General features: G+C 41.0%; 1 protein-coding gene across 1 annotated transcript; it reads right to left on the bottom strand.

The window, feature by feature from the left end:
• Positions 1–427: 427 nt before the first annotated feature.
• Positions 428–22,929, bottom strand: LOC105479148 (adenosine monophosphate deaminase 1). Its single transcript, XM_011736980.2, is given in 17 exon segments — positions 428–609; positions 973–1,083; positions 1,247–1,420; positions 2,092–2,212; positions 2,877–3,040; positions 3,224–3,350; positions 4,673–4,836; positions 5,167–5,298; positions 5,590–5,784; positions 6,835–6,964; positions 7,496–7,715; positions 11,754–11,919; positions 14,616–14,781; positions 16,433–16,613; positions 20,869–20,880; positions 22,810–22,890; positions 22,893–22,929. Coding segments are annotated over 17 exon segments (2,340 nt in total). The 3' UTR covers positions 428–450.
• Positions 22,930–24,551: the final 1,622 nt, after the last annotated feature.

The raw sequence follows: 24,551 nt of genomic DNA, 5'->3' as shown, positions 1-24,551 counted from the left end.
TGGTTTTGTCTAAAAAAGCCACTATTCACTTATACCTTGTCAAAGGACTTTTTAATGGTTCTAAGTGCCTTAAGCAAATTTCATTCTATAAACCAGAAGCCTGTCTCCCAAAAAGTCATTTGCTTGTATTTTTGCCCAGCTTTATTAGATATTTTGCCTGAAAGTCATAGAGACTACAGTCAGAGAAACCTACATTCCCACTGCTACCCTTCACCAGGTATATCCTTGTGCAGGTTATTAACCTTATTAGCTTTAGTGTACTAATTTCCCCAAAATGGAGATAATAATGTCTACTTTATAAAGGTTGTGAGAAGGATTAAATGAAATAATATCAGTGGAACATCTAATATTGTCCTTGGTTTATAGTAGGGGCTCAATTAACAGGTAACTATTATTATTCAAACTCTACAATGAAATTCTCACTCATATTATTATTTGGTTTATTTTTTTTTATTCTGTTGATTTAAGACCCTCAGCAATTAAATTGAGTTCATAACACCAGGTTTCATAGCGATAGGCCATGCGGATTTGGGCTACGTTTGTCCTCCGGATATCATTTCCAGCAGGGCCTTCCTCAAGGTAATTGTCGCCCAGAAACTTTACTTTCTCCTATAAGAGAAAAGGATGCAGAATTATTGTTGTCTCTTTTCACACTGGTATAGACAATAATTGCATTCTTTACAAAAATTCCTTCCTTATGTTAGCCACTGACAAAAGAATAATAATAATAAACCATTAAAAGCACTCATCTAGTGCCTGTGTTCACAGTCTGCTGAGAAATCAAGTGTATTTTACTTCCCTTGCCCAAAAGGCATAGACAAAGAGATAGAATAATCCCTTCTAGTCCTTGTCCGTAGTAACTGCATGTGATTCGTGGGCCAATTTTTCCACATGTGTTTCCCAACTACTTTTTCGGTATTCAAGTTAGCAGACCCTATACTCAGAAGGGAAGCCATTTGAGGACAGGTCTACCTCATGAGAAATTCCACACTGCAAGACACTGTTCCTTGCCACTTCGCACATATCACAGGTGCTCAGCTTGAAGACTTGTGCAGCAATAGCATATTCTTCCATTAGGGGCTCCTGCAGTTAATTATTAAATGAGGAAAAAGGAGGAATGAATTAATAAATAATATGTATCCTGCACAAAAGAAAATAATGAAATACCTTTATTTGACTTTCAAATTCTGGATGGGAAACAACAGTCCAGCAAAATACACTTGTATTGCGCAAGTCCATACTATACCTTGGTAAAGTGGAATTGCATTGGGTCATCTGTGGACAGTGAGATCATTAGCCCTTTCTGAAGGAAATTCAAAAAAGGATTTTTGGCATACTCTAGAAATAGGCTATTGTTACTTAGTGGTGACATGGCGATGGGAATCTGGGCTAAGAAAAACAAGTACTGTAACACGGGACTCTGAAAAAGAAAAGTGAAAAAATACGTAAAGATGTTGAAAAAGAAATACAAACTAGAAACACTACAATCTCATGATCTACCTTAAGCTTCAGCTTTCAACAAAATTATCACTTGTTCTTCAAGTCCCTTAGTAAGGAGAATTTAGGAGTTTTTCAATGTAAATGCTATTTGGGATAAATGTATTTAGGATACATTAATTTTCAGAAGCATTGAGTCAAACCAGATTGTTTATTCGATCTATAATTGCCTACGTTAGATGGTCTGTCTCAGGCAAAAGACTTTGCCTTGAAACATTCTTTTTTTCCCTCTCTCTCTACAAGAAAGTTCTGACTCTCACAAAAAACATCTTGAAGCATGCTATAACAAGAAATCTGGCAAAAACTAGCTTAAGGAAAGCCAGGCCATCTCTGAATTATTACCCTTGTCAGGATTCTAAGCTAGAAGTCAGGAGATCTGTGTTAACATATCTCTAACAGCAACTAGCAAGGTAATCTTGAGCAAGTCCCTTTACTTCTCTCTGTAGAATGAACTGCACTAAACTAAAAAATCTTTTATGCTCTACTTGAATATGATTCCAGTGTCGATAATGACTTGTGACAGTATGGTTGGCTAAGGGAAAAAAGATTCCTCTAGCTCCAATGTAAAAATTAAGAAGAGAGCTTCCAACTCACCTTTTTTAAATTTAGGCCATGAGATATATTATCTGCTGTCATGAATGCTGTCATGAGATGGGTGAGGGCTCCAGCTTCCCCACAGTGAGGTCGGAACAGAAACGTATTCATGCCTCGTTCCCTGGGGAAATAGAACTGCTATTGGAATCACAGGTTCTGAGTATGGAGTGATTCACAAGAAAATTCAGTAGAAAAATGAACACTCTGGAAGGAAGTAAGCCATCCAAAGGATTCAGCAAAACAGTCCCAAATCATAATCTTAACTCTTCCTAAATACAAAGTTTCTAAAAAGAGGCAGCAGAGGATATAGGGGTAAGGAAGTAAATCAAGTGTTGATTGCCTGGATGGAAATACCTTCAGTCTCAATAGGAAATTTACCAATATCAACATCTCATCATTTATTCTATTCTATTCTATTAAAACTTTAAGGGAGAAATGTTTCCAGAAAACCCCAGTATAATATTCCTCTACTTATTCCTTACCCAAATATATCAAGAAGGGTAAAATATATGAAGTGTTATAATTAATTACACAATGATTAGTATAAATTCCTAAACTTCTCCCCCCAAAAAATGAACTGTGAAAGTTATTGAAAGCATCAAAATATCAATCTCTGCCCCTAAGTAAATAAACTGAAGAAAAAAGTTAAGAGAAGGAAATTTCTGATTTGGGCCAGTTGGAACCATCACAGTGATGCATGAGACCCTTGACCACCTTTAGTGCCAATATATGTGGAAAGAGCTGTGTCAAATAGACCCTCCTGGCTCCAGTTCTCTCTTGCTTACTTTCTCAGGCTGTTGAGCACCATGATGTTTGCATACATGTAGTAGGCATAGTAAGTGTAAGATGGATTCTTTTCCAATGTCCACTCTTGGGGCTTAGGACTCTTGGAGGAGAACATGTGGCCACTGTGTTTGGACTCATCATCCACACTGTCAAAGCCAGTGATCTGTTAGGAAAAGTGAGTCATGCAATGGGTTCAGTCCAACTGCAGGTTCCCAGTCCTCACACAAACTTTCAGGTCCAAAGGCACAGACCAAACATAAAGAGATAAGCACCAAGAATTCGTCATGACCAGGTAGGGAGGTTGGTTCATGAGCAGCAGTATGAAGGCCTGAAGGGTCATGCTTACATGCTTGAGGAAGACACTGAGTTCTGGGTCAGCCTGGGGGTTGATGGTGGCCTCAAACACTGGCATGAAAATATTCTCCAGCATTTTTCCAAAATGTGGAAGGAAATTCTTGGAACGGAACACATCACTAGAGGCAAGAATTAAGAGAATTTAGGAGAAAAAATGATTTTTAGGACTGATAGCCCCAGTATGAGGGAACCAGAGGACCGAATGTCATGCACAGGAAAAGACTTGGTATATCTATCCTAGGTCCATGCTCCTCATACATTCTTCTTGGTCCCATACAGAGAGGGATTCAGTTTGGGCTGCACATAGGAAGTAAAAATTTTTTGGTGGACCCTATTCCCCCATCTTTTTTACAAATCTTTGTCATAAGAAAACTAAACCTTCACAGCTAAGTCCTCATAGAGGAATATAGCAAGTATGTCATAAAAGTTTCAATATATGTGTGCAGCTACAAGACAGTGAGCATGAAATGATTTCCAAGAATACCTCTGGTCTGCAATTTAACACTCTTATATAGCAGTTAATATATCCCAACCACTCTTCTAAGTGTCCAGAAATATTAGCTAATGTAATCCTCGTAACAACTCAATAAGTTAGGTATTGTTTTTAACCTTGTTTTAGAGATGATGAAACTAAGGCACAACGGGGTGATATGACTTAACCCAAGGTAACACAGCGAAATGGTAGAGCCAGGATTCAAGTATCGCCACTCTCGGTCCAGAATCTGTACTCCTAACCAACCTACTGCCTCTCTGCCTATTAGACAGGAAGTATTATCCTAGTCAAAAAATTACTTTTTTGGTTAAAGAGACGGGATGAAACTCTTGCATTGCAGTAGGTCACACAGAACACAAAGACAGGTAGCCAGAAAACACATAAACACCTAAGTTAGGTAAAAGATCAATGATACTGAACAAACGGAAAGAGAAGCCATCCCTGAAGGCGATGAATGACAGCAGGGGGTATGAAAGGGAGATGACATCCTCAGCAATACCATTGATAAATACTTTTTGATTGTGGAGAACTTGAGCACTTGTAGGTGGGACAATTGACAGACAGTAGTAAAGGTTCTGATACAAGAAAGCCACATCCCAGTAGAGATGAGCATGGGAAAGAATGGACTTGACACAGAGAAGACCAGGTGAAAGACAGTGTATACCAAACTACATAGTTCTTATTCTATCTTAGTTTTAATCATTCTCAGTAAGTTATTTATGATCTTCATAAAGCTAGAGGACTGAACTGAAATGATCTTCCTAACTCCTGTCTGTGGTTAAGAGCGCTGTACCCAGAGTGCACAAAACCAAGCATTCAGGACCCAATAGTGAATGCTGTTTTAACAAAGCTGATTTCTATCTAGATGGGCAACACATTCCTTGTTCATACAGGGGAGTTGAAGCAGATGAGACAAGTGCAGGCTCTAGAGTTTCTAGAGGTACATACTAGATCCTGGGGACCTGGATCATCCATGTCATGTTGGGGCAGTGGATGCGATTGCGGACGAACCAGGAGGACAGTTTGTTCCACTCATCAGGACTGCGGCCATAGATGGACAGGCGGGGCTCAGCATGCTGGTACTTGGCCTCCACCAGGTCTGCACCTACCTCCTGCAAAGCCAAGGGAGAAGTCCAAGCCAGGAATTCCCACAAGTTCCTCTGGGGTCTAGGGAGAGGAGATTCCTTTTCTAACTCTTCCTTTCAGAATCTGAAAAGGCTAGGTCCTTAATCAATCTCAAAACCACACCCTTAATTTCTATACCTTAGGAATAGAGGTCTTTAAAAATCATTAGAGTGGATGTTTCAGAAGAAATTCTTATATTCATTTGTGTGGTGTTTGGCCCCAGGGATAGCATCCTCCCTCTCTTCCTTCCTTCCTTCCTTCTTCCCTTTCTTCAAGAACGGTGCCAGGTACCATAGATCTGATTGGTTCCTCCTCACCTTGATGATAGTGGCAAAATATTCTCCATTAATGTAATTGTCTGTCTTCAAGTAGAGGTCCCGTAGCTCACTTGCTCCTACAGGATTATATTTGTCATTGAACTTATCAAAACGCTGGAAGGTCTGGCGTCCCTGAATCAGGAAAAAATTGCAGAAATGTATTATTACCAGAGTGGTCTGGACACAGAGAGCTAGGAAATAGTCAAGCAGAACTGGGGTCTGGTAGTGGGGGAGGGCATTGGGCTCCAAGAATGGAATTTGGGACAGGTGACAATGAGCAAACTTCAAAATTGTCTGTGGTGCTTTCAGGCATCATGGCAAGCCAAGATAGTTAAAAGAGCTCTGAGAAGGGAGGGCTTGTAGGAGAAAGACACGTGAGGTTCTGAGTATTAGAGTGAAACTGACATTGGCATTTCAACCTACAGCATGAACATCCAGAGAATCAACAGTCAAGTCATAAGGATGCATGTTCAATTTCACAAAAAGTTCCTTTAGGGTCAGATTCTTCTCTTTGGTGCTATGGACCACTCTGTCAGCATCAGTTTGGTAAGATTTCTTAATAAAACGCAGCAGATGTTTCTGGTTCATGCAAGCGGCTGCATGGATATGAGTGTCCACCTGTATGTACATTCAAAGAAAGAAAAAAACATCAATCAGCCTTAGTTATGATACTCTGTTTAGAGGATATGGTGCTGCAAATCCCACTATGTTGGGACAAAGTAAATAATGAGGATGTGAGCTGACAGTTGGTGGAGGTGGTCCAGCAATAAAAAACTCGTTACAACTGTGATGTGCCCATGTGAGGATGTGGAAGGTTTGGCTAGATGCAATAATAATGCTTGCTTCTTCCGTATATCTGTACATCCAATTTACTTCCTACATCTGATCCACACATTCTTCAGGACCATTCTTCACTCCTGAAACACAGCTGGAAGTGAAGTCACTACCGTAACTTTCAGCCTCTAAGGATAAAGGATTGAAATTATGAAGCCATGACACGGTGGTGGCTTTTATGAGGTAGATATTCTTATAACTAAATTTTATACACTGAAATTTCAGCAGATTAAGTAATTAGTCCAAAGTTGTATAGGCAGCTGAGCCAGGATTTGGGCCTGAATCTCTGCTCATATATTTCCTATTCCCACTTCCTTGTAATCATGTTAATGGTCAGAATACATCTTGGAAGTGTTTCTAGTTGATTGGGTTTCACAATCTCTAGGCTAGCTCATTTGATATTCACAATCCTCATGTGAACTGGACTGTGCAGATGTAGTTCCCAATTTGACAAATGAGGACTGAAATGAAAATATGTTGTCACTTCCTCCAAGGTCTTACAGTCAGGAATTCAAAGAAAAAGGACTAGAGGGAAGATCTTTCAAATTCCAGAATGGTCATTTTTGATTTTTTTGTTGTTGTTGTTATTTTTGTTGTTGATGATAACTATAATTTTTTATGCCAAAAATGTGGCAAACCTTTCTGTGGGGAAAACAGTAGAAATGGCACTTAACTCTAACCCATTAGACATAATCTGTTATCTGCTTTTACTAAAATCCACCAAACCTGTAGAAATCTTAGATTAATCAGAAACACACTGTTTTCTTGCGCCTCTCAATAAATAATTGAATTGCTTTTGCCCAGGAATTACCTCGGAGCAACTAAAATGTTTACCTTCCTGCAGTTATAAAAATCTCGGTGGGGGTTGTTTTTCAGCTCTTTTAACTCGTCCATCTCGTTGAGCATCTGATGGACCTGGAACTTGGAGGAGAGGAACTTCAGACGCCGGTGGGTGTAGGTCTTACTGTGAAAAATAAAATTAGATAACTCCAAAAAGTTTCAGACATTCAAGGAAAACAGTCACAATTTCAAAACTATCAGGACCTTTATCATTCCTAGGAAATAATTATTGGAACAAACCTTTCAGTTTACTCTTCAGTTAATCTCATTGAGAAGTAGTGGGCTCCAAAGGCTTAATCTTTTCAACAATGTTGGACACAATAATGAGGGAGAACTTGGAAAGATATCTTAAAACTCCGTGGAGAGAGTGTTGTTCAAAGTTAAAGGCCCTGGCATTGGGGTCAGCAAATTCAAGCGCAAATCCTGGCTCAGCCAGCTGTGTCACTTTTGGCAAGTTACTTAATGCATCAAAGTCTTAGCTCATAAAACTGGAATTATGAAAATAACCACCTCACAGAGCAAGTGTAAGGAATAAAAGGAACAATGTGCATGAAGGGTTTAATATAGTGTTTGAACATAGTAAGCATTTAGTAAACACTTAGTCTTACTATCAGTAGTCGTAGTACTAGTTGTTTAGGTCTCGCTAAACACTTACACAGGTCCTTGAGCAATTAAAGCAAGTAAAAAATTCATATCATCTAAGAAGGTGTCCAGATTTGGGTAAGGAAGTGGCTTAGGCTGATCTTTGCTGGCTGCTGCTTCGTTAGGATAGACGTAAACTACACCGTCCTTCATTTTGAGGTGATAGCCCATGTTTTCAGGAAGGTTGTCTGTTCGGAAAGGGTCCTCTCCCTTCTTCACAGGAGGAGTAAAGACTTTTTCAATCAAGCACAGAGTAATATATTAGCACATAGGATGAACGACCACATAAAAATAACCAACATCTGAAATACTACAACATCTCTTTAGCTTGGAATCCTGTACTTAAGTTGTAATTATCTGGAATTAAGCTAACCTTTATTTTTGCATTATTTTTCAAAGGTGACTTCATAGTATAAAATAACTATAAAAATAATATGTTGGCTGGGCGTGGTGGCTTGTGCCTGTAATCCCAGCACTTTGGGAGGCCGAGGCGGGTGGATCACCTGTGGTCAGGAGTTTGAGACCAGCCTGACCAGTACGGTGAAACCCCGTCTCTACTACAAATACACAAATTAGCCGGGCTGTGGTGGTGCACACCTGTTATCTCAGCTACTCGGGAGGCTAGGAGTAGAGAGTTCAAGGAGAATCACTTGAACCCGGGAGGCATACGTTGCAGTGAGCTGAGATCACACCACTGCACTCCAGCCTGGGTGACAGAGGGAGACCCTATCTCAAAAAAAGAAAAATAAAACAATATGTTATCTAGTGTAAGAATGATTTTTCAATTTATTTGGAAGAACTGTTTACATAAAGTAATCCATATACTACTTACAAACAATCTTCATTATTTACTGAAGTTGGTCATCAAAGGCTTTCTGTTTAGAGCATATTATTAGGTCTTAGATAATGAGATAAGAATAAAAGTCAAACTACAGTTTAAAAAAATAGAGTTTAGCTTATTTAAGCCAATCTTTTTTATTAGGCTTAATTTAGAGTGTTTTCTGAAATAGGCTTTTAAAGATCAGTTTTGGGTTCACAGTAAAATTAAGTAGAAAATGCTGTTTCCAGACTGGGCACAGTGGCTCATGCCTGTAATCCCAGCACTTTGGGAGGCCAAGGTGGGTGGGTCGTTTGAGGTCAGGAGTTCAAAATCAGCCTGACCAACATGGTGAAACCTCATCTCCACTAAAAATACAAAAGTTAGCTGGGTGTGGTGTTGTACACCTGTAGTCCCAGCTACTCAGGAGGCTGAGGTAGGAGAATCTCCTGAACCTAGGAGGTGGAGGTTGCAGTGAGTGAGTTTGTGCCACTGCACTCCAGCCTGGGTGACAGAGTGAGACTCCATCTCAAAAAAAAAAAAAAAAGAAAGAAAGAAAAAAAAGAAAATGCAGTTTCCCCACAGCCCTTGCACCCACACATGCACAGCCAGTCTCCACTCTAGGCATCCTGCATCAGAGGGTCCATTTGTTACAACAGATGAATCTACATTAACACCTTATAATCACCCGAAGTCCATAGTGCACATTAGGGTTCACTCAAAGCCTATGGGTTTTGGCAAATGTATAATGACATATATCCACTCTTATAGTATCATACAGAATAGTTTCACTCTCCTAAGAATCCTCTGTGCTCCACCTAAAGTGGTTTTAATGTAAAAAAGAGATATAAAATAAATTATTATTGTAAGAGTAATAATTCTTATGAGAATTATTTTTCCCACCTTTTAAAGCACATACAATTTCTGCTAAAGGAATCGAGAAGAGATTAAGTGGATGTGTTCCCTTCTTTCCACTGCTAGCGGTTTCAGCCTAAGGAAGCCATGAACACATTTCACACTGTCACAGCCTTTAAGAATTCATCCTTTTACTTTCAACAAGTATGGTCATTTATGCCTCTTCACTGCTGTGCCCAAGGAAGGCATCAGAAAGTCTCCTGTTCGCAAGTGATGCCTACAGCAGCCAAAGTGAGAAAAATAGCACAGAAAAAAAACAAAACAAAACAGTCTGCACATTTCCTATTCAAAATTGGGAGAAAAGGAACCTAAGAGAAGTGAAACAGCATGTTGCTACATCAAATATTAATTTTAAAATCCTTATACTTAATGATTAATAGCTCACTATTAATGATATAATTATTATTAAAGCATAACTTAGGGGAAATAAAGACAAGACAAACTAAATGTCAATATTATAGAGGATGGGTAAACCACTGTTATGAGTTACCAAACTGGAGACATGTTTAATACGATTTTAATATTAAAAGGAATTACAGACAGGAAGTTGTGGAACTGGCAATCTTTAATAATATTACAATTTGGAAGTTCAAAAATCTTTTTTTTTTTTGAGATGGAGTCTCGCTCTGTCACCCAGGCTGGAGTGCAGTGACGCCATCTCGGCTCACTGCAAGCTCCTCCTCCCGGGTTCATGCCATTCTCCTGCCTCAGCCTCCTGAGTAGCTGGGACTACAGGCGCCCGCCACCACGCCCGGCTAATTTTTTGTATTTTTAGTAGAGATGGGGTTTCACCGTGTTAGCCAGGATGGTCTCTATCTCCTGACCTCGTGATCCGCCTGCCTTGGCCTCCCAAAGTGCTGGGATTACAGGCGTGAGCTACCGCACCTGGCCTCAAAAATCTTAAGTATTTGCCTCCCCAGAAATTTTAGTTCTAGGAGTGTAATCCTAAAATTATGAGACAATTACAGGAAGATGTGTATATAAAGATGCTTATTGTACCCTTTTTAGAAACAAGTTTTAAAAAGTCAGAAATGTAATTGCCTAAAAATAGGAATTAAGTCAATTATGTTCCAGTTATACAATAGAAATCTGTAAAATTATTAAAATCTGATTGTTGAAAAATATGTACTTAACTTTCTACAAGGCAGAAAGTAAAAGCTGAGATAAGTAAATAAAGTGCTATAGAAAGTCAGAACATGTAGTTTACATCTATCCAGAAGGCAAGAAAGGATAGTATTTAGGCTGCCTCTTGAAAGATTGGGTTGGCTCTAGAGACTTGGACAAGTGGTGAGTAAGTGAGAGGAAGGACAGTCTGGGCACAGGGAAGCAGAGCAGCAATCCAGGAGCAGGAAAGTGTTGATCTATGCAGGGAACGAGAACTATTTCCAACCGGAACCAAGAGTATAAAGATGGAGCAGAGAAAGTAAGTTCAGAAATAGCTTGAGTGGGCCAGGCATGGTGGCTCACACCTGTAATCCCAACACTTTGGGAGGCCGAGGCGGGTGGATCACGAGGTCAGGAGATCGAGACCATCCTGGCTAACACGGTGAAACTCCATCTCTACTGAAAATACAAAAAATTAGCCAGGCGTGGTGGCCGGCGCCTGTAGTCCCAGCTACTCAGGAGGCTGAGGCAGGAGAATGGCGTGAACCCAGGAGGCGGAGCTTGCAGTGAGCTGAGACCGTGCCACTGTACTCCAGTCTGGGCAACAGAGCTAGACTCCGTCTCAAAAAAAAAAAAAAAAAAGAAAAGAAATAGGTTGAGTGTGCAAGTTCAAAAATAAACAGGCCAGGTGTGGTGCCTCATGCCTGTAATCCCAGCACTTTGGGAGGTTGAGGCAGGCAGATCACTTGAGGCCAGGAGTTTGAGACCAGCCTGGCCAACATGGCAAAACCCCATCTCTACAAAAAATACAAAAATTAGACAGGCATGGTGGCGCACGCCAGTAATCCCAGCTACCCAGGGGGCTGAGGCAGGAGAATCGCTTGAACCCAGGAGGTGGAAGTTGCAGTGAGCCAAGAGGGTGACGCTGCACTCCAGCCTGGGCAACAGAATAAGACCTTGTCTCGGAAAACAAACAAACAAATAAATTGTAGTTAGGGGGCGAGAGGATGTGGGCCTCAAATGCCAGGCTAAAGACTGGACTTTGCTTTGTAGGTAGCAAGGAGCAGCTAAAGGTTCTTGTCAGGAGAAGGATGTGCTCAGATCTGTGTTTTAAAAATTAGCACCAAAGTAAAGATGAACAAAAAAGAGTGAGACTGAAATTTAGGAGAGTAGTTAGGAAGCTCTTGTAATTATCTGGACAAGGAGAAGGCTAAGCCTGAATGACGGTTTAGGGAATGGTGAAGAGAAAAAGTTCAGAAAGATGTTGTGCAGACTGAATCAAGTGATTGGACACATGAGGAAATGGGGCCAAAGATGACTATTACTATGGTATTTTTAGACTAGATTACTTATAATCTAGGGGCATATTTTAAATTTAATATTTAATAGTTTAAATAAAAGACATGTTTCATACATTATGTAAGAGAATTGTTACCTGGATAGAAGCTCTCATTTGCTATCCAAGCCTCACCATCAATGTTGCGTAAGTATTTGGAAGGGGTTTTAGGGAACCTCTGAAATGATTTCTGCATGTATTTCTCACGTATGCATAGTGCCCGATACAGACCTTTGCAAACAATTTCAAAATCTTCAACTGTAACCTGCAAAAAAAAAAAAAAAAAAAAAAAAAAAAAAAAAAAAAAAACTCAGCATATCAGAGTCATCCCATGAAAACCTGAGAAGTTAGTAAAGCTTATCCTTGGCACCTCCCAGCTCTCCTGTGTATCTCAGCCTATTCAGAGCCTCACCACTCACCTTGCTGCTTCTTCATTGACTTGGGACCAAAATCTCCCTCCCAGAGCAGGTCCTGAAGCTTTTCTAGCTTTTTCGTCTCTACCAAACTTACCTGTCCTACGAGTCTTTCCCTTATAGTCCTGTATTTGTTTTTGGTTTTTGTTATATAGCAGGGATTATCTAGCAAATAAGATTAAAAGAATCCATTCTAACATGGTATATACTTTCTTCCTTCCAAGTGCGTGTGAATATTTTAAGTACAAGACAATACCTCAGGCCGGGCGTGGTGGCTCACGCCTGTAATCCCAGCACTTTGGGAGGCCAAGGTGGGTGGATCACAAGGTCAAGAGATCAAGACCAGCCTGGCCAACATGGTGAAACCCCGTCTCTACTAAAAATACAAAAATTAGCCGGGCGTGGTGGCTCGCACCTTTAGTCCCAGCTACTCGGGAGGCTGAGGCAGGAGAATCACCTGAACCTGGGAGGTGGAGGTTGCAGTGAGCCGAGATTGCGCCACTGCATTCCAGCCTGGCAACAGAGCGAGACTCCGTCTCAAAAAGACAAAACAAAACAAAGACAATACCTCAACTGAAAGACTATGTGACTCAAATTGTGAGAATTCAAACCACTTGGTCAGTGAGGGAAATATTTTGGGATGAATAAGGGGTCACAAATCTCTCAAACCCATGCACTGCCTTCTTCAGCTATGATGATCACAACATCATTCTGTGAGAAGTTAGTCTTTTAGATGATTTTATTTCTGGGTAAAAATTGAGAGATTCTAGAGGAAAACCTCATTAGAGCTGCTGGAAATTTCCCCTGCTCCCATTCCCAACTCTTGACTGGGCCAGGCAGGCATGCCCAAGTAGTTATAACTTGAAATCACTGAATGTTCATTATCAGAACCCAAAGACTTTTACTCTGGGACTAGCATATGCTTGTCCCCAATAGTTTAAGGTCCAGATATTGATCCTGAATTAGTTTAACTATTTTAAAGACCTGCTGACCTTGGCCAAAAGAGTCTGGCACAGGTGCTAGGTCTGGGGGTCTGCTTCCATGCTTCCAGTGGCATGTGTAGCTCATTGCCACCTAATAGGCCACTAGTCTATCAGGTCCTCAAGAATGAGAGCTGGGTCTTATTCACCTTCATGTTCTCAGCGCACAATGCCTAGCACAGAATAGGTGCTCAATAAAGACTGATTAAATTGAATCAAGTGTTTAGCAGGAATTAATGATCTTGGGAACTGAGCCCTGGTTTCCCCTTGGCCTCTCTGTTTAAATTACAAGGGTGAAGATTAATTTGGGTAGAGACTACAACCAGATAGAGCATAGAGTGTTGTTCAGCAGCCCACATGCAGCCAACAGGTACAGCAACATACTTCGTTTTTCCCAGTCTCCAGGTCAAGGTTTCAGGTGCTCTCCAGCTTTCACAGGAGGAGAAGCTACTCCTTGACTTCTGTACATTTTGTTTGTCCTCCTAACTTCTTTGTTTTTATTGTTGTTTTCATTTCTATCAAGCATGCGGGTATGACGTTTATCTCCAAATTTTTACGTTATTTTTGAATTCTGGAGTCCTCCAAACTGTGTTTCCCCTGTACTCATCTCTATTAGGCATTTCTTTTTAGTTATTTAGTGCCTAAACCCCCTGACATTTAGAGAGCACCCATGTTATACAGAAAATGAATAAGCAAGAATGAGGTGCATTTAATTGCTCTGTCACTTTTAAGTATCTTAGGACTGACTCTAAGTGGGTCAGTTACATGAGAAGGGGACCCAGCACTGGTCATTAAAACTATATTTGGAGCATCGACTGATGGCTGCACAGCAGTTTCACCAATATGATGCTGATTCTGCAAGTCCCCGTGGCAGAGATTTATTAATTGACCAACTGTTCTGGATGAGACAAGCAGGTCAAGTTGCTTGTGACATGACTTTACTATCCCTGTGGCATACTAGACTCTGTTCCAAGTAATGATCTACTATGTAACCATCTGCAATGAAATTGGAGAGTTCAGCTCCTCAAAACACAATAGCCTCATTAGGATTCTCTAACCCCTCTCTCGTCTTCCTTCTTTTCTCTGATTCCTTCTTTTTTCTCTTCCCTCTCTCTTTCTCTGGATCTGTTTTCTTTGGTTGGTTTATGCTATCTGCAACCCTTCTCACTATCCTAGGTCTGCTGGGGTCTTTCTTTTCCCCAGAGTCTCCGTGCCTCCCCAGAGGCTCCCTTTTCTGATTTATGATAACATCAGTGAGATTTGACCACTCTCCTGCTCTCTTTGATCCTTTTTGCCAAAATCTGTCCATTGTATTCTGTAACATACACACTGTATTCTACTCCATATTCTCCATGTGCAAGCAAATGAGACAGAGGATACATTATGTGGGATGATAAAAACAACAGAAATATAAGACATACCATATTAGTAGTGAAATGCAATAATGAAGTGTAACAAAGCACAGGTGAGCTACACCTCCCTCAACAGGAAGGAGAAGGTAAGGCGCTAGAACTGTCAAGCTGAATGGCTTCCTGGTTGCTAAGTCTGAGTGGCAAGGACCAACTCACCCCAGAGGCATAGTCACCAGTGATCTGCACTCTCTGAAAATCAGGCACGTTCTGGTAGGTTGGAGATGAGGAAATGTATTCATCAATGTGGGACAGTTTGGCGGAAGATGTTTCACTTAGTGGAATGGACAAATTAACAGTCTTCCGTCCTTGGAAACGCTTTTTTCTGGGTTCGAAATTTAAAAGTAAGAGTTAATTTTGTCTTCATCAGGCATTTCACTGTGACAGATAGATGTTTCTCTATACGATTTTATTCTGAGGACAAAAAGTAAAATTTAAAATGTGGTTGGGTATCAGAAACAGGATCCAAGCATAGTGGGAGGAGAAATCACTGAAGACACATGACAGTGTGCCCCTGTCCCTGGTCTACCTTGGAAGAGCCTTAGCAATCCTAGAAGACCTTCACCATGACACCCTTCTTCCCAGGCAATCCACTCCCAGCTGAACAGGCAGTTTAGGTACTACAGAAAACACAGGTTATATCAGTTACTACCTGTATCATTTTATTCATGTTCCTTAAACATGGATAAAGGAGCTCCCATTTACCCACCTAAAAAAATGGTGCAAAAATGACTACCTTATAGGATTTCTATGAGATTTAATGTGTACAAAATGCCTAGCAGAGTACCTGGAACTTACAAGGTATTTAATATTATTTTCTCAAATCAACAAGTATTTGTTGAGTTTGACCCAAGTTTATTGCTTTGACCCAAGTCCTGTGTTAAGTCCTATGGGGGACACCAAAGGAGGTGGATTGTTCTTCTTTCCTTAAAGATGTAAAACCAAGAGAAAGACAGCAGAATAGTCTTCTCCCCATGAAGCTGGTGGGATCGGGAGAGGACTTAAGGAGAGGATTCCAACAAAGTGGTTAGTATAGGTTTGAGGTTTGAGGACTAAAGTATGGCCGGTAGTGAATCCTAGAGTGGTTCAAATAAAGGAAAATAGATTTGGTGGAGAGGGATTTTCAAAGACTGCTTGGGGGAGGCAGCAAGTATGCATCACAGACATAGGATGGGCAGGGCATGAGGGCAGAAGTAGAGAGCAGTATTCCTAAGGCCAGGAGGTGGTCAGACTAACTGGAAGGCAGGATTCACGCCAGGGAGCATAACACTAAGGTTGACTAGGGACAGAGTCTGAAGATGGAGGCTCTTGTGTCCCAGTTTATATAACCGTTGTGTGTAAATTGAATATGTTCACAGCAGCCATTTGCCCACTTTGGTTTGAAATAATTCTATGGTATCTTGAAGTCCTCTTGCTTAGGTGGGTAGGGAGGCTTCAATCAAGGGAGATGTGAACGAGATAGGAGGCCCACTGCTTTCTTCTTTTTTCATCATTGGCTCCTCTCTCTACTCACGCTAGCATATCCAGTATGGGGGGAAAAGAACTTTTTTTTTTTTTTTTTTGAGACAAAGTCTCGCTCTGTCACCCAGGCTGGAGTGCAGTGGGGCGATCTTGGCTTACTGCAACCTCCGCCTCCCAGGTTCAAGTGATTCTCCTGCCTCAACCTCCCAGGTAGCTGGGACTACAGGTGTGCACCACCGTGCCTGGCTAATTTTTGTATTTTTAGTAGAGACAGGGTTTCACCATGTTGACCAGGCTGGTCTCAAACTCCTGTCCTCAAGTCATTCACCCACCTCAGCCTCCCAAAGTGCTGGAGTTACACTTGTGAGCCACTGTGCCCAGCCTTAGGAATTTCTAACTCTGGCAGAGTTCTTCCTCTGAATTGAACATCATTTGGATAAATTAAACCATATCTTCCCTGGCAGATACCCCTCCTTAGGTGCCAATATGCTAAGCATTCCGCTTACACCACTTACCTCCTGGCTTCTATAGAGGTGGACAGAGTCTCCAGATGGAATATGTGTGCTTGCATCTCACGATGAGAAATTGGACAGATCTCATCCACATCAAAGGGGGAAATCTCCTGACGACCTCCTTCATCTTTGACTTCAGTGGCAAACACTTTTTCAGCAAAGCTGCGCGTTGCATCATCAATTTCTAAAGGAGGTTTTCACATTAGTGTTCAAGCCCCTTTTCAAAAGTCATCTGAGAGTTTCTGCTATGTGTAAGGCATGAGACAGGGACTGTGCTGCGTGCATGGCTCCCCTGCTTTCCAACCAGGGTCCCGGAAACACCGCAGAGCTCAGTGCCTGTTCTCCTTTTAGTGGGTTTCTGTGTGGGTACCTTGAAAATATGCTCTCAGAAACATGGGTCAGATTCTCATAGCGCATATCAGAATAGTCCTAAAGATGGTCCTAAAGATGAGACTGGGCTCTTGGAGGACCAGCACCTCATGTAAGATCACCTGTTTCTGGCAAGGCTAAGTTTGATTTCATAGTTTGAACCATGCAGCACAGTTCTTCCCATTAGGTTGGTGGAGTTTTTCTGATGGTTTTAAAGATGTGGATAGGATTATTGGTCCTTGGAGTTTCTCTTGCTAAGGAGAACCAGTGATTCCAGTGATCTAAGTAGTTCTGAGAAATAAATGTGTACTTTAGGGCCTTTCTTCTACTTAAGACAGATACTGTGTTTCTCTCACACATCAAACCTTGTTTTCTTCAAATCCAGACAACTTTGTGATACGCTGCTGTATGCAGCAAGGGGACCACTGACATTTACTACCTAGTACGGGAAGTCCCATTTCTTGTGGACATGGGCCTCAGTAGTGAATGGCCCTTGGAAGGCCAAGTTTACTTGTATAGACCCTAATTTTCCCCTTCTTAAAATGGGGGGAGAGGATGCTTCTTATTTTGGCAACGAATAACCCCAAGACCCTCAGGATGTAAGAAAACCAGTGTCTCTGGGCACGGTGGCTCATCCCTGTAATCCCAGCACTTTGGGAGACCAAGGAGGGTGGATCCCTTGATGTCAGGAGTTGAAGACCAGCCTGGCCAACATGTGAAACCCTGTCTCTACTAAAAATACGAAAATTAGTTATGCATGGTAGTGCACACCTGTAATCCCAGCTACTCAGGAGGCTGAGGCAGGAGAATCACTTGAACCCAGGAGGCAGAGGTTGCACTGAGTCGAGACTGCACCTCTGCACTCCAGTCTGGGTGACAGAGCAAAACTCTGTCTCAAAAAAGAAAAGAAAAGAAAACCAGTGTCATCATATAGGATGGTGATGGCCATCAAGTATCTGCCTTTCTGTTAAGTTCCACTGTGTTCTCCAGATCCTCAGTGTTTTCTGTCTGAATAATCATTACCTCTAATACTTTTCCTAGTATTTCCAGCAAATAGCTGGTAGCAATAATGACAATGGCAAATAGCTAGCTATTTGGAGCAACAGTAGAAGACAGAAACATTCCCCACAGGATGACAGAGCAAACTGTATGCAGAGAGAAAGATGCCCCCACCCATGAATGTCTATACAGACCTGCAAAAGTCCATATTTTCTATTCTAAATTAAGTAGATGTCATGTGTTCAAGCTCCCTGCTCTACACTTAACACCTCCTACATCTTCCTCTATTTCCATTTCTTTATCTGTAAAGTGGGAATACTAATACCTACCCAACCTCGCTGGCAAGGCTGTTGCGACACGAAGTGAGATAGTGTATGTGGAAATGCCTTAAGACAAGTAAAGCACCAGATTAAATTGAAAGAGGTAATGTGTAGCATTGGTCAAACAGACATTTGGTGTGTGGGGTTAGCTTTGGACTATGAATGAGATGATAAATGATATGACTTAGTATGTGATGTAATGTACATTGGAGATGATAGGAATTGATTCATAACTTCCCCAACAATAAGTCAGGTCAGCCAGTTTTTAAAACCTGGTTTGTTACAGCAAAGTTAACAGAGAAGCCCACTATGTTGGCCAAACTTCATGCATCTATTTGCCTTGTTAAACTCAAACACCTGAAACGGAAATGCATCCTTGGATGCTATCAGTAGTCCTTTGGCAAGCACCATGATCCATGAAGGAACAAATGGAACACCAAGTAAATGCATTCGATGGCCTGAGAATGCCTCCACACCCTACTGCCAACTGATCCCCAGAAATAATGTCACTTCTTCCTAAGCATCACGAGCAAGCACATGCATCTCAAGGGAGAGTGGCAAGCAGAAGTTGGAAGAGGCTGCATGCACCATGAAGGGTAAATGGAAATAGGACAGTTGGTTATGAAGATGAGAATGAGGATGATGCAACTGGTCAGTCATGCTGGGTCTGCAGCAATAGTGCTGGAGGCCTCAGGAAGGACAGTATGGAAATGGATGCCCAGAAACCAAATCCTACTTGCTTGATATCTGGCTTTTCCAGAACAAGCATTCATTGTCTGGGACTGCACATTTCTATTTGTTTCCTATTTTAAAACAGTATTGTTTTTACTAAGATTGTATCTCTCTAAGCCACTATAGACAGTTGAAAAGTAGAAACTCTACTCTTGAGAAGTAGCTTACATGATGACCAAAAATTATATGGTTGATATTTCCTTCCACTGAATCAACCACTTGTTTTGACTTCATGTAACCACAGCTGAAATTTGACTCTAATTCAAGAGCTCTGCTTTTCAAAAATACCTAGGGGAGTGGGCCTGGCATGGTGACTCACACCAGTAATCCCAGCCCTTTGAGAGGCTAAGGTGGGAGGATTGTTTGAGGCCAGGAGTTCGAGACTTTGGAGCCTGGGCAACATAGTGAGAACCTCATCTCCACAATTTTTTTTTTTTTTTCTAAAAATTAGCCAAGCATGGTGGCATATGCATGAAGTCCCAGCTACTCAGGAGACTGAGGTGGGAGGATCATTTGAGCCCAGAAGGTTGAGGCTGCAGTGAGCCATGTTCGCACCATTGCACTCCAGCATGGGCAACAGAGTGCAAACAAACAAATGAAACATATTTCAGGGAATGGTGGTGATTATGGAAAGGAAAAAATGAAACTTATATTTCAAAAGATAAGTAGATAGGCCAGGCGCAGTGGCTCACGCCTCTAATCCCACCACTTTGGGGGGCTGAGTGGGCGGATCACCTGAGGTCGGAAGTTTGAGACCAGCTTGACCAACATGGTGAAACCCTGTCTCTACTAAAAATACCAAATTAGCTGGGGGTGGTGGCACGTGCCTGTAATCCCAGTTACCCAGGAGGCTGAGGCAGGAGAATTGCTTGAACCTGGGAGGTGGAGGTTGCAGTGAGCCGAGATTATGCTGCTACACTCCAGCCTGGGCGACAGAGCAAGATTGTCTCAAGAAAAATAAAAATAAAAAAAGAAAATGTGTGTAGGACAGCTGGATGGCCTTGGGCAAACCACATAATAACTGGGAGCCTCAGTGTTCATCATCATAAAGGGGAATGTTAATAATAATAATGTCAATTTCAGAGAATTGTTATGAAGATTACACAAAAAATACTTTAAAATTATGCAGTACCGTCCAGAAGTTGGGGATTACTATTATTAACACCGGAAGCGCAAGACTCTTGAGAAGACGAATATCATGCTTGCTTCTTAACCCAACAGGTCCAGAAAAACATGCTTGTTTCTCAGCAGTGCTTTATTAATGTGTAGGAAAGACAAGGTTGTAGGCCTTTCATCTGCCACATCTCATCTCCCAAAGGAATTCAGAGGCAAACCTACTATCAGTCAGCAAAAGGACAAGTCTAATTTGAGATTGAGGGGAATAGACAACTAAAGTTATGGTTTTATCTAAAATAGGTTTTTAAAGCCAGGCATGGTGACTCATGCCTGTAATCATAGCACTTTGGGAGGCTGAGGTGGGTGGATCACTCGAGGACAGGAGTTCGAGACCATCCTGGCCAACACAGCAACACCTCGTCTCTACTCAAAATACAAAAATTAGCTAGGTGTGGTGGTGGGCACCTGTAATCTCAGCTACTCGAGAGGCTGAGGCAAGATAATTAGTTGAACCCCGGAGGCGAAGGTTGCGATGAGCCGAGGTCACACCTCTGCACCCCATCGTGGGCTACAGAGCAAGACTCCATCTTTAAATAAATAAATAAATAAATAAATGTGCCACATGAGGTTTTCTATAAAAAAAAAAATCTATCTATCTATCTATCTATCTATCTATCTATCTATCTATCTATCTATATTTATACCCACACTAGAATCCAGAAAAGCCATGAGCTTATTTGCTATGCTATGGGATAGCTATGGTCATTACGAATCTCTGTTGACTTTCAAGGCTATTATTTAATAAACACTGCTGAAAAATAGCCATGTTTCTGAATTAAGGAACAGTATATTTTCTTTAATTAATACTCTGACAAATGGCAGCAAAAGTAATGCAATACTCACGTTTCTCTTCAGCTGTATGAAGTAAAATAAAACAAGATAAAATATGTGAACAACTTTCTGTAATCACGGTGGCTATTAATCACTGCTTTGGGGTAGACGCATGTAGATTGCTGTTATTTCAGCTCAGTCTTCCAGCTTGTCTACACTTGGCATCAGAAAGCTTAGGAATATGGTCATTATACAGCTCTTCATTTTCTTTTCTTTTCTAATATGTCTCTTAACATTTTTAAAAGGCACTCTCTGTAAAATATGATTTTTAAAAATATCTGATGAAGAAAAATGGGAACGCTCATATGATGTTGACAGCTCATTTGGTAAACAATTTAGTAACACCTACCAAACAACCATTTGAGAAGCTGTCCTATGAAAATCATCCTTAAACATGGAAAAAGCTTTAGGTGTCAATATTGTTGTCAGAACACATTTATACTTATAAAAATCCATAAAGAGGCCAGGCGCAGTGGCTCACGCCTGTAATCCCAGCACTTTGGGAGGCCAAGGCGGGCGGATCACTAGGTCAGGAGATCGAGACCATCCTGGTTAACATGGTGAAACCGTGTCTCTACTAAAAATACAAAAATTAGCCAGGCATGGTGGCGGGCATCTGTAGTCCCAGCTACTCGGGAGGCTGAGGCAGGAGAATGGCGTAAACTCAGGAGGTGGAGCTTGCAGTGAGCCGAGATGGCGCCACTGCATTCCAGCCTGGGTGACAGAGCGAGACTCCGTCTCTAAAACAAACAAACAAACAACAACAACAAAAAACCCCCCAAAACCATAAAGAACCTAAGGAATTAGTTAAGAAAATAGAATATGCAGTCTTTTAAAATGTTTTTTAGGAAAAGTTTGGGATACCATGGTAAATGGATAAGTTGTAAAGTTAAGCCAAAACATTATCCTGCCAAAAGCAGGATATAAAATTACATGTGCAATATAATCATAACAGTGTCTTTTAAAAAAAATTCTTTAATTTTGCACAGAAGATAGATTGAAAAGAAAAAACACTAAAATGTTAAGAGTGGCTATCTTTGTATAATGGATGTGCAGAGTTTTAAAATTATTACTTTTGGTTGGGTGCAGTGGCTAATACTTGTAGTCCCAGCACTTTGGGAGGCCGAGGTGGGCAGATTGCTTAAGCCCAGAAGTTTGAGACCAGCCTGGGCAACATAGTGAAACCTTGTCTCTACAAAAAATACAAAAACTAGCTGGGCATGGTGGCACGTGCCTGTAGTCCCAGCTACTTAGGAGGCTGAGGTGGGAAGATCACCAGATCCCAGAAGATTGGGGCTGCAGTGACTCATGATCGTGTCACTGCACTCCAGCCTGGGCAACAGAGGGACACCGTGTCTCAAAAAAATAAATAAGTAAGAAATAAAATTATTATTTGTACTGAATTCCCCAACTTCCAAAATGAATGTTTATTACTTTTATTTTTTCAGCACAATTTCTATTTCACGTGAAACATGTATTGCTTTTATCATTTAAAATTATAACATTATTATTTTAAAAATTACTCTGTGTACAAACCTGGACAACAGAAAGCTATTCTCATGAACTATCAGAATACACACATTGGGTTATTTTTGTCATGTACATGATTTTCAGCTAATACCATAGCTAGAGTCATTATGTAGGAACTGTCTCAAAGCTATGGCAGCACAGGTTTTGTTTAGACTAGCAGACTAGTTATTAAATATTTCACAGAATTTTCTACTGGGATCATCAAAGATGCAACACGCATGATAACAGTTTTAGAAACCCACATACCAAAACTAAAAACAAACAAAAAACCCTTGAAAACATTTTGTGTTTTCCAGAAATGTATTTTAAAGCTATCATGAACCCCAAATAAAGAATGATCAAAGCTGATATGGTAGCTAAAGGAACAGTTGCATATGAAAAAAAAAACAAAACCTGAGCTCTCCAAATACTTTGTACACCTACCTGCGAGTTTGAACAGAGGCATTGTTGCTGAAATCCCTGATTCTAGGATAGCACAGTAGAAAAGAAGAGAGAGGAGACCGTAGGTGACTGACTGACACTATAAAATATCCTGACATTCATTTTATTATTTTGCTTTGCCCCCTGAAATTTGACCCTTCTCTGCTAAGTGGAGAGAGATGAGCTTTGGACCTATTTATAGCTTGAGGCATTTGATAGTGAAAAACAGGTGAAGCTTTCAGTCTTTACTTTGGGATTAGAAGTTATCTGTGGTGGTTCAAAAACTGCATTTCAATACTCTCTAAATCTTCCTACAGACTGGATCCTTGGCAAGTGTAGTACACGATGTGACCACTGATGGTGATTTCCCACCCTAGTGAAACACAGTGAAGTCTTTTTGGTTTCTGAAGCTACGATCCTCAGGGTTTCACATCACACGAACAGCTTTCTGTGGTTGGTGAATATGCTGGTACATTCACCAAGCTCTCAACAGACACACACACACGCACGCACACACGTGCAGGAATGCATGTTTTTATTAGAAATATATCTGACTTAGCAGAAATTCAGTTGACAGTTTAATGAATTAAGTGGTAAATTTACTTCAAGTCTTACAGAAACTCAACTGTCCTCCGGAGTGTTCAGTTACCACTTCTCTACTTATTGTTATAACAGGAACAATAGCTTTGTTTTGTATAACATTTTATTGTATGTAAAACACTTTGCAAACATTATTTGATACTAATTACAATCCTGTAAGGCAAGTAATACCTTATCTCTGTTTCCCAAATAAGAAAACTGGGGCTCTGACTGGTATCTTGCTCGAAGTCATTCTGTTCATCCTAAATGGCAAAACCAAGGCTCTCTGGACCCAAATTTCACGCTCTTTCCACAATAACACACAGTCTTCCCCCCCCCCCCCCGAGACAGAGTCTCGCTCTGTCGCCCAGGCTGAAGTGCAGTGGCGCCATCTCGGCTCACTGCAAGCTCCGCCTCCCGGGTTCACGCCATTCTCCTGCCTCAGCCTCCTGAGTAGGTGGGACTACAGGCGCCCGCCACCACGCCCGGCTAGTTTTTTGTATTTTTAGTAGAAACGGGGTTTCACCGTGTTAGCCAGGATAGTCTCGATCTCCTGACCTCGTGATCCACCCGCCTCAGCTTCCCAAAGTGCTGGGATTACAGGCGTGAGCCACCGCGCCCGGCCAGTTATGACTAAATATTTGATGGTTACTTCTAGGTAAAGAAAGTACGCTGCTGGACTCAGCAGAAATTTTAAATTACAACAGCTTACATTGAAGACCAGCTTGGCATTTCAGATTAGCAGCAGAATTATGGGTATAAACCAAAGGATCTTTTTACTATTAACTATTTCTTTTTGAAAATTGGGACAAGCCTTTTTGTTGGCAAAACTTAATAATATTTTAGTGTTTAGCCTTATGGCCAACCTCTCAATCAACAATATTGGAACACATTACAAAGGTGTTACTGAACCAAAATATTTGCTCATTTCTTTCCAACTCCTTTTTGTTACATTTTCAACTGGATTTCCCAACAGTATCCACAAATTGATATATCCAAACTAAGCATCTTCCTCCATGAACCTGCTTCTCCTTCAGTAATTCCTATCTTTATATAAGTTACCCTCCAATTTTCTCATTCCACTTGTGTAAATACCCTTGTTGCCTACCCAAAGGTCATTTTCCCTACCTTTCTTACAAACAAAAAAATTTGATTTGAGCATTAAT

This window comes from Macaca nemestrina, chromosome 1 (assembly GCF_043159975.1).
Source record: "Macaca nemestrina isolate mMacNem1 chromosome 1, mMacNem.hap1, whole genome shotgun sequence".
In the NCBI taxonomy this organism is placed as follows: Eukaryota; Metazoa; Chordata; class Mammalia; order Primates; family Cercopithecidae; genus Macaca; species Macaca nemestrina.
Note: the sequence above shows the minus strand (reverse complement) of the source record. Positions and strands in the feature narration are given on the sequence as shown.